This window comes from Nomia melanderi, chromosome 13, assembly GCF_051020985.1.
Source record: "Nomia melanderi isolate GNS246 chromosome 13, iyNomMela1, whole genome shotgun sequence".
Classification (NCBI taxonomy): Eukaryota; Metazoa; Arthropoda; class Insecta; order Hymenoptera; family Halictidae; genus Nomia; species Nomia melanderi.
Window position 1 is genome coordinate 7760914 of NC_135011.1, and position 10853 is coordinate 7771766.

The following is a 10853-nucleotide window of genomic DNA, read 5'->3' on the forward strand; positions in this document are numbered from 1 at the left end:
TTGTAAAACGGGAGAAGAGAGAGAGAGACAGTGAGAGAGAGGCAATGGGGCCGAGAGAGGGTATAACGATTATCGAGAATGCCAGCGTCTGCGAATTTTTATCACGCGATGCACGTGTTCGTAACGGGGCACGCATATTGCGGCCGATTATCGACGCCTACGCGAGTGCGGCCGCGAAGGATCCCCCGCACGGAACAACAGTTCCTGGTATTTGCATGAAATATTAATGAACGAAAAAGGGGGAGACGCGCTACGGTCGACGGAATCGGGCCTAGGATATTTCATAGTAATTTTTGCGCAATTCCCACGGGCATCGGCGGAAGACCCATTCGCTATCGGGCTAACGCTCGACGAAGGAGTCGATTTTGGCCGGCTGTCGGCTTGCGTGTGCTCGTGCGAGCGAAAACCACGCGGCGGACCCTGCTCCTGAGGCACCGGCGAAACGAGATACGTATTAGATTACGTTGCATAATTTTATCGGCGATCGTAAAGCTGTTACGAAACGTGAGACTCCCGATTCTCTAACGACGCGGACCATAAATAACGCGGGCCGATCAAAATAACGCAGGGTCTCATCATCGGCTTCCACCTTACACTCCATCACGACATTCGGTCAGCCGAAAAGGTCCTTCATCTTTGTTCATTCGCTCGTGATTAATCTTCCCGGGATTAAACGGATACTTGCTCAACTTGTTATTAACACTGAATGTACTGGCGGTCGGTCAAATGACCGGTTTTAAAATTTCACTTAAAATCCTGCATTTTCTTTTGTCCATTTAATGCTACATCAAGTCTTACATTGTCCGATTAATCAGCTTATCATTTTTCATCTTTCCTTTTGTTTTTGCTTCTATTAAGAAAGATTGGTTGTTAAACTTGTTTACCTTTCTTTTACAACCAATCGTTTGATCGGTTACGGTTGGAATAGGTGTATATAAGCTGCCGCGTTTAGTGTTAAACAGAAGATACACACTGATCGAATGGAAAAGTATCTTTTTCGTTAACAATTTCAAGAAATGCTATTTACATATTCCACACTAGACCCCATGATTCGACGAACCTAGAATACTTTAGGTAGCTCAGCATCCATACGTTCCCTAGACAAATCCAAAGCGAGAAACCTTCACGACGGTTCTCACAGTCTAAGTCAACTTAGAGACAACAACGAACGTCAAGCGACAGAAAAACTCACCCTACCAGATTTTTTGTTTAAACATTCCGCGGCTGGAAGAAGGCACTCTTTGATTCTCACGTGACGAACACCCGGACACGGTAATAAATAAAACGCCGGAGCCCGTGACGATCCGCGTCGCGCGCTTCGAGTGTTCGCACGGGCACCATGGACGATCCCGATGCGTCCCGCACAATGGGTCCCCGACTGTTTATATCGGTTCGTGTAAATATCGCAAACGGCGAGGCAGGAGACGGCGCACGGGGGAATTCAGGTCAGTCGGTGGCTGAATTTCGTTCGGCGGTCGGACGCGGAAAGTGTGACACGGTAGGGGAGGCCGGAATTGCCACCCCGAGTAACAGGACGGCCGGCCGTCCGAAAAAGGATAATCCAGCGTTCTCGAGAGGGCCCCGGCATGAAAAAGTTGTTTTGATCGTTTCGGGTTTCTAGGACGGTGACCGTGAATGAGGCTCTACCCGGTATACAAGGCTCGGGTAGGGGTTCTCCGGCGGCGCGGGGAGTATACCAGATGTCACTGAAAGGAACACGGCCCATCCCGGTTCGCTTCACGCGTTAAGAAACGTGCTGGGGTGCCCGATTAAAAAAAGGAACCCGAGGGAGAAACGGCAGCTCCGAAGACAATTAAACGGAAGAAAAATTTCTTCCGTCGTCTAATAGAACCCTGGCCGAGAGGGAGACTTGCGACACCATTGTATGCACAAACCACCCCTCTTGGGGGAGAGGAATAACGAAGATTAATAATTTCTACTTACGGTTCTTCTCTCTCGTAACTAGTTTAAAGTCAGCCGACTAGACATCTGTTCGCGAATAAGAAACAGAGCGAAGTCGGCACTCTTATGTTACGTAATCATTTAGACACGTTTTTATTGGTAGACGTACGAGGAGATGAAATAAGTCTTTGAATGAAGCATTCTGATGTAGCTTGATGATATTAAAATGAAGGCAGCAAAGACTTCTATAGAAAAGAATATCATGCATCAAATGCATAAGTACTAGAATAATAGATTCTCATTCTCTAATTTCCTTATTTAATTAAACTGCTTGCAACTTCCGCTATCAGATCCCAAAGCCAAAGGTCGAAGATACATCTACATTCATCTCAAAATACTTAATTAAACACAATAGCATTGTACCACCGTAAGGACATACCCAAACATATCAATAACCACGTCAAGTGTCCAAACACCCACGCACGATAGCGTACATGCACCTCGGTAAGGGGTGCGCTGGCGCGCAGAGATTCAAAGTCGCCGGGGTCGCTGGTTTCGTGCCGGAGCCGCGGCTCGCCGCGAGGGTGGGAGCGTTCGTTCGTCGGACGGGCTTTTGAAGGTTGGGGGCACCGGGTTGACCGTGGGGCGCTGGAAAGCGGGGGTGTAGGTCTAGGTTCAGGGGCGGCGGTGCCGGATGGGCGTGCACTTTCAGTTTCAAGCTGCGCATGCCCGTTGCACTCGCCCGTTTTCTCTCCCTCTGCGTGCAGTCGCCGGCTGCACGCGCCCGTCGAGCTTCTAGCCCCGTGAAACCCGCCAGAGGCCACCATCCTCACCCCGTGTTTGCTGCGCGATGTCGTCTAGCGCGTTATCGCAGTCAGGATCGAAAATTATCGATCCCGAGCAGGATCGATATCGCATATGGCAAGTCCACCGGGTGGCAACAGCATCCTTTCCGATGCTGAATCCATCCCCTCTCCTCGAGCCTCTTTCTACACCCCCGCAGACTGTCCTCGGATCGAACCGAATGCGCCCCTTTAGGATCCTCCCGAAATTGCTGTTGCTTACGCAGTCGAAGGGAACCAACGGGACTGGAATTGTTTTTACTGCCAGGTCCTCCCGCTTGCTTAGCGCCAGGTCGCTGGATGAAGGATCAAGAGATTTTCGGCGGAGTGTTATTATACAGGATACGTCCTGTAACCCTGTAGCCCCGGCTCCATGGCGCTTAGAGGATTTCTTTCGGCATACGCAAACAAAGAGGAAAAATGGAATTTCCGTAACGCGTGTGTCGCTTATGGATTTCGATCGGGGATTAAATCGAACTGGTGGCGCCGTGTGATACGCGCTCGCGAGGAACCACGCCCTTGGCTGGAACGAGGCCGGAGCGGATGGAATCGAGACGGTTCCGCGACGGACGGGCGGGCTGCGCGGAGGCTCCCGAATATCAAGGGTTACACGATAATTAATTTCATCTCGTAATTCACGTTGCCCTGTGTGCAAGCAATTAGTTTCCCGCTAGAAGGCACGTACAAATGTTCTTCGGCCGGCTCTCGCCGCGAGAGATTACCCGAGGAAAATTTCATTCCGCCTTTGAAGATGCAATTTTCGCGGGGATTTCAGCTCTGCCAGGGAGGCCCGGCCTCTCTCTCCTCAACTCGTAATCTCGTTGCGCGTTTAAACGCGTTTAATAGATAATTGACTGCGCGGAAAAGTCTAAGATTTACGCTGCGCGCGTGTACGAGCGCCCCGTCTTCTCTTTGTCGCGCGCTGCGCTGCGCGAAACGGCTCGCGAAAGTTTGCCGCGTCGCTCCGTCGGCTCATTACGAGCCGCTAATTCGCGTTCTTCGGTTCTAATTTGCCTGGTTCCCGTATTTTCTGTTGAATAACGGTCAACTAATTACTATTATGCTAGACATTTAAATGAAATAGTAGCTGGAGAATTGCCGACTGTTAAACGTAAAGATATCGTGCATACCTCGAATATTAGTCTTGGCAACCTAGAATATTAGCGAATTATTTCTAGATATGATTAATACACCCGCCAAAAATGAAATTTCCTATTAATTGTTAAGTGCTCACTAAAGCTACGAATATTAATGTGCATAGTTAGAAAGTTCCCTACGTGACAATAAATTAATCACGTACATTCTTCAAACGAACTAATGACACATTATACAGCTAAGCGATAGCTTACACGTCCAGAACACAAAATACTGGGAATTCATGGCAGCGCTGGACGTGTTAAAGAAGTCCGGTACAATGAACGGAAATTGACGTGTCGGTCGAGCGCGCAGTGGAAAGAACTTTAATTAACGGCCTCCGATAAACCGGCTGTTCTAGTTTTAATAGTCGGCGATCACTGGGCAGACGAAATTCGCGTGTAGCCCGACGAACGTTTACTTTAGGACGCGAGTCCAATTATACAATGTTTCTTTGATCTGAAAAGTCAACATCTCGGCAGAGAAGGCGGGAATAGTCAGTGAGTCTCCGGACTGGTGTTTAATTTGTTCATGGTAGACCCGGCTTATTTCCGTCGCTAGGCGAAGCTATTCATAGCGTACCGACATGCAATTGCATAAAGCCAGTGGATACGTTGACCCTAAGTGTTACGTAACTCGCGTCTAGTGCCAGCTATCAGCGGAACGATAACACGGCCGCGCTCGATAGTTCCCGGCCCGCTGTATATCTATGAGAGCATTTGTGCCTAGATCGTTGTATTATTCGCAATCTCTTCGTGCCTTATCTCTCCCGGTAACCGTCCATCGACTTTCGAAACAAGCGTCCCGTTTGTATGCCGTTACCGCGATCGGAGAGACTGCTCGTCCCATCGGTTCCCGTTTATCTCTACCTCCCACCCACCCAGCCCCCTTTTCTCCTCTTTATACATACACGAGCGTTACGGTAAACGACGTCGGTATCGATACTCCCAATAACAAGGATTGTCCTCGATAAACGAAAACTGTCGGCCGGTAAGAGAACGAAAAGAAATTCGCGACAACGGATAACTCCGGGAGAGACTGGCTCCTCGATAAGAATCCGATGACCCTATAGAAGAAGGGATTACCCGGCTATCACTGGGACCTTACCAGCTCTCTCCTTTATTCCTCTGATAACTATCCGAGGAACACGATCATCGCTCGAATATAAACCGCGAAATTATCGCGCGAGATCTTTTAGAGAGAGAGAGAGAGAGGCCATCGCGAGAAGTAAGCACGCGAGTCCCTGCTGCGGCACCCGCGGATTCATCATTGATCAGCCTAGACCAGCCATCTGGCGCTATCGCGGTTGTTGGGGTTTAACTCGCCGGACTAGATACTCGCCGGTGGAAATACACAGCGGAGAAGTTTCTAACGGAGTCGGTACAGATGTAGTTGCCGCGAGGTGGAAACTGGGTTAAGACGCGGTTTCGGGGGACGCGATGCGGACAAAGACACACGGTCAGCTTCCCGGTACCCTCTTCGGACGGGTACCTACACGTTTCATTCGGGAACTGGTCCCCGACAGAGATACGTGTCCAATCTGGATCCTTTTGTGCGCATCTGCAGGCTCACGTGTCCCCGCTATTCAGCCGAGCAACTCGGATATCTGACCGCGAACCTCTTTTCAGGGATTAAATCTCTTCGGATAAATCCGATTCGAGCCGCGCCCCGCTTTCTCTCTCCTGCTTTGACTGGTTCCACGCTCGCTCGTTCGCCTTTGCTTTGGGGTGCGCGTTTTTTCGAGGGTCCGCCTTTCGAGGGTTTCCTACGGCCCGTTTCGGCAGAAGACGCGTGCCTTTCACGAGATTGATCCGCGATGCGGTTTAATATTTTTCTGTTACTTTGCTCTTGGACCGAGTCGTTAGAGACGTATACTTAGAGAGTAGAGCGACGGACGGTCGTGTGGTGATTGAAAGCTTATTGATAGATCAATTTTTCGCTTGGGGGTTCCTTTCGTGGGTCGATTGAAGCTTCGGAACTTGGAAGAATCGATTATCAAACTCTACAATCTATCTAATTCTAAGCTTTGTTATATTTAATTATAAATCTAATCAGAAGTAGTAAATGTTTAATTAATATCTCCCAGGTACATATGCGTATATATTTTGCATTCTATATGATGTAAGTTACTATGCTACATCTTAAAACAACACAACATGTTCGCAGCGAAGTCGCGCACATTTCCGTTCATCGGACTTGTCTCCGCGGCGGCCATATCCGCGGCGCGTACACGCTAATTGCGCAACGGTGATTCACGGCACACATTCGTTTCGCCGTCCCGAAGAAAACCGACTGCCTTAATTGCTAAGCGAACGGATTTATGCTAACATCCGTGCGCCCTGCCGCGGCGTAAATTTAATTACGCTCATATCCAGACACCGTGAGCTGCCGCGGGTAATTAAAATATTCGACCGCAACGCGCGGTCGCCTCTTCGCCTTGAGTCTCCTTCGTCTTCAACGATGCTCCCGTCGCTCCGGTTTCCAAAAGAAACGAATTTCTCCGGTGCGCCACGTATCCGCCTGTAATCACGATCTGTATCGATCCAAGATCCTCTGTACACTCTAATTTTCCTGTCGATCGGATAAACCCGGCGTCAACTTACTTGGTCCGATCCGCGCGTCGATCCCGCGGAACTTAATCAAAGGGGCCGCAATTATCGCCGTTGGCGTGGCGGCTCGGAAACATCGATCCGAGGCTCGCACCGCGCCTCGGTATCCCCGCGAAATCCGAAAACGTGATCCGGTCGGATCTTATCTAGCAGCGCGCGCGATGATTTACGGATACGCTCGCCCGTGCAATTCGACCGATAACCGTTCGAACCGTCCCGCGAGAGAACGGGTGGATAGAAAGAGCAAAGTGTCAGACGATCACCGATAACACCGGCCGTCATAGTGCTTTCTAAGATCTCACCGTGAGGTCAGGACGAGGGCCAGCGACGATTTATGACGCTTATTATTGATAGAGTCATTCGAACCCGCGAGGATGGAGTTCGCGACTGCTCGACAGCGGTCGGTACTCGTTGTTCGTTCGGCCGTTTTGTATAGCAAACGAGGCAAGACATTAGCTTTTCAAATTCTTATAACGCTTGTTAAGTCACTGACCGAACGGATCGTGGAAAAAATACGAACGGTTGTGATGCTAAGTTTAAATTCACTTTTCCTTGTAAATATTTTAATTAATTTCAACAATTTGGTATGTGACGTAAGTTTAAACTAATATTTCAAATCTAAGATGCTATGCCTTTTAGCCACCCGGAGTTCGAATGGCAAAAGACTTCGTACTGATAGATAAAACTAATTATTCAAAATTAATATTCATAACGGTTTATTCAAATCGATTGGATTACCGCGTCTAACCTAAAGGAGTCCATCACTGAATTCCGGCATTCCGAGAACGTTCGTACATCGAACCGGCATTATGCGAAAGCGCTCGCTAGGTGCTTGCGTAACTCCGCGTCGCGATAGGCAGTGTTCGCGTGCAAACACGGGGACACCATTAGATGCTAATTAACGTGTCAGCTGCGGCTTCGCTAGAGGTCCCCGCGGGCAACCGGAAAAATCGCTGCGATCGCGCCCCTCTTACCCTTTCGCCGCGTATCAGTCTCGTTCCCAGTGATTAGATATCGGGAATTATCCGACAACCGTTCGTTAGCTACTAGCGTCGATTAGATAGGACAATAATTGCAGAACAATGACCGACCGTCGGCCGTTAGCACCGGGACATCGCAGCTCTGCTTCGGCCGCGAATCGATACGCTCGGCGCCGTTCCCGCGCGTCGATAATTTCGGTTGCCGTGAACAAATCGCGATTACCCAACCGATCTCTCCTCCCCGCCCCGGAATTTACTGCGCGCACACCGCTTTAACACCGTTCCGCGCTTTCACCGACCCCCTTTTAAATCGCTCTTTACAGCTACTCGTACATCTTTATCATCGTAACGCCGCTATTTACGAGCCGGGCGAATTTCCCGGGATTTTCAATCCCGCCGCGGCGAAAATTTCGCCGGTAAAACCGTTTTCGAGTTTCGTCACGCCGCGCTTTTCGCGTTCACGATTCCCGTTGAATTTTTAGCGTTACCGGAGGCTGCAGTTACTACCCGCTGTTATTCTGTACCCATCGGCGCTGTAATCTTCCGATATTGTGACGTTAAACGGCTGTTCCAGCGTTCATTCCCGCAGTTATCGTCTCGCGGGGAAGGGATTCTGTGAACGACCCTTTGGGCTGGTGGGTTGACTTGGAAAGAGCTGAGGTAGCGATTGTTGTTAGACTAAAATTCAGAATAGCATTTGCTAGTGCGAGGTTGCCGTATTAGGAGGAGCAGAAAATTTACCTGATGCATTGATTTTATTTTATAAGCTTGAAGCTTTCAGTAGATAGCAGTGTCTCCAATATGGTTGCATCAAATTTGGATAACGCAACGCTAGATACACAAATGAAAGTTGACAACGATTCGTTGTAACGGATTGTTTTATTTTCTACTTCTCGGATCGTCGAACGAACTATTCCAATTTTTAATAATTTCTATTAGCTAGAACTTGACAGTCAATAGCGTTAAAAGGCTCCCGGAGTATTCCGTGTACGCAGCAGACGCCGGGTATCGACCAGGCAACAGATTGAAAGGTGAAGCAGACAGGTAGGCCGCGCAATGTTCCTGTGTATGCGTGCGTAACAGTCGTTACGTTAACGTTAATGACCAGACCGCGCGCGCGTCGGTGATGTACGTAACCGAGCTTTCGGCCAATAATGAGCACTACGCCGGCGAACAAGGGGGTCCCGGGCACGGGGCCGCGACTAATCGATGCCGACCGTCCGTTGAATCGATTATTTTTTTTCTGCCCGGCCGCCCGCGCCGGGGGGAACGTGTGTGCGCCGCGAGGAAAAATTGATGCGCGTCTAACCCTTTCAATCAATTTCCTATTCGACGCTACTCGCGAACGGCGCGGGTAATTCCGTGACTGTTCCGTGACTACCGGCCGCCGATGATGAATGCCGTGACCGTTGAAAAACGACGCTTTTTCTCTTTCCTCTCTTTGACGGGAAAACGTGGGAGTTTTCTGAATGGGAAACCCGACGAGGGACGACTCCGTCGGCGCGCTTTATTATCCATAGGGGTGGATCAATTTATCTCTGAAAGCTTAGCTCGTAGTTAAGCTTCAGTTCGCCGGTAAAAACGTTGGAACCAAAATTGAATATTGGGCAGATTTTGGATTTGAGCTTCGCTTAATTCGAGCGGAGATAACGTTGCGTTGTTTTATATATTAAGGTTTCTGTTGATATGGAGGAATAAATTGGTTTCTTCGAATTTCGTTAAGTTTTATTATATTATCATTTATACAATTTTGGTAATTTTTATGTAATCGTAGAATGTTGGTATAGTCCATGGCATTCTTGTCAGCGTACATTTTTCTAATAGAAAAGTTAATTAGATTCTGATATCCGGTGACACTCGGGGTAGTTCTCAAAAGGGTTGAAAGGTAAGCTAAGGCCGACAACGTTTGTCCAGCGTTTCGGCGAACCGCTACAACGCCCTCGTGATTACATGGAATCCAGTAGATCGACGTTATAAGTGGACCGAAAAACTATTCCAGAAATACGCACGGACACGAACGGTCGGTCCGAGCTACGAGCGATGCCGGATAGCGTAAGTACGAAAAGCATAACTGTCTATTGGAAAGAGGCGAATCGACTGACGGAGGAAACCTTATATTCAGGCCGGGCTGAAATTCGAGGACGTCACGCTATGGCTTTCTTCCTTCTATGAATTAGTGAGAAGGAAATTCTTAGGAAGCGGAGACAATTCCAGGTTGGCCGATGGTTTCGTGCCGCTATTCGGGGAACGCCGGATTGTAGTCCCGGAGCCGTGGGAATCGGGGAACATGGCCGCGGTCGAACCCAGCAATTTTTGGTTTTGCGGTAGCCCGACCGGCTGCCGATTCGATAACGCGGACGGGTTCGTCGATAATGCGACGTCGGGAGATGCGTCTGCGTGCCTGAACGTCAAACCAACGATCGTTGGGAGATCGACGGTCGTTCGTGATGCAGCAGTACAGCCGAAACGTTCTCCTGGATTTGTTTTCTACTCCTAAACCACTTCGGTTCGCTTTAAGCTGTATTCATACAGAGGAACATGTTTCGAAGCACGCGTCGATTTCAAAGTTTCATGAAGCAGTATTAGTTTCTAGATGCTTTATCATTTATAAATTCAATATATCAACGCGTATCACATAATTGTATCAATTCTAAGTATTTCAACTGCATTCATTCTCGTAGGATCCTAATTTCGCAAAAAACAAACTTTGCAAACTTCAATATTATGCAATCTATACACTTCGCAGTTCAAGAAACCCGTTTGCCTGCCCCGAAACATGTACAATCGTGTGCACGCCGCTTAAAGGAGAACATAGGGCGCGAACTACGTTCCCCATCCCGTTCTCCTCGAATCGGATGAAAACAGTGACGTCATAACTTACCAAGTTATAGGGCTATTTTCAGTTTATGGCTACCGGCTGGTTCGACGATATCCGAGTTATTACGACCTGGCGCAGGAATCACGGCCGGAATTGAAAACAAAAGGAGAAATATAGATAAGCTAACTACCCGGGGTCCGGGCGGCGTTTTCAACCATAAATACCGCCTATAAAAGCGTATGATCGTGAGACGCTCGTGGCGTTTTCGTGTCCGCGCGGCCATCGAGTCTCTCCCGGGGACTGCCGTCGCTTTCTGGGCAGACTTGAGCCTTGCCAAAAATTACAACCGCTCGCGAGCGTGCGCGCGCGCGCGCGTTCCCGTGGCGGGCACGGCGTGTTTTTACGCGGCTCGTAAACGCCCGTTATAAATTTCCCGAAACAGAAGGCAACGACAAGAGAACCACCCACCTTCCCTGCCGTGGAAAAGGCTGCCCCTCCCCGGGTTCCCTGGGCCGCCGTTTCCAGCCGAGCTCGTTAAATCGCGCGGCGATTTTTCAATCGCGCCGCC

At 49.2% G+C, this 10853-nt stretch overlaps 1 protein-coding gene across 1 annotated transcript in view; it reads right to left on the reverse strand.

The window, feature by feature from the left end:
* Window positions 1-1365, reverse strand: part of LOC116432319 (headcase) — a 204951-nt gene extending 203586 nt beyond the window's left edge. The window contains exon 1 of the mRNA XM_031988983.2: window positions 1198-1365. Within this exon, the coding sequence (XP_031844843.1) occupies window positions 1198-1217 (20 nt within the window). The 5' untranslated portion in view covers window positions 1218-1365. The remainder of the gene's footprint in view (window positions 1-1197) is intronic.
* Between the last annotated feature and the right edge of the window lie 9488 nt (window positions 1366-10853).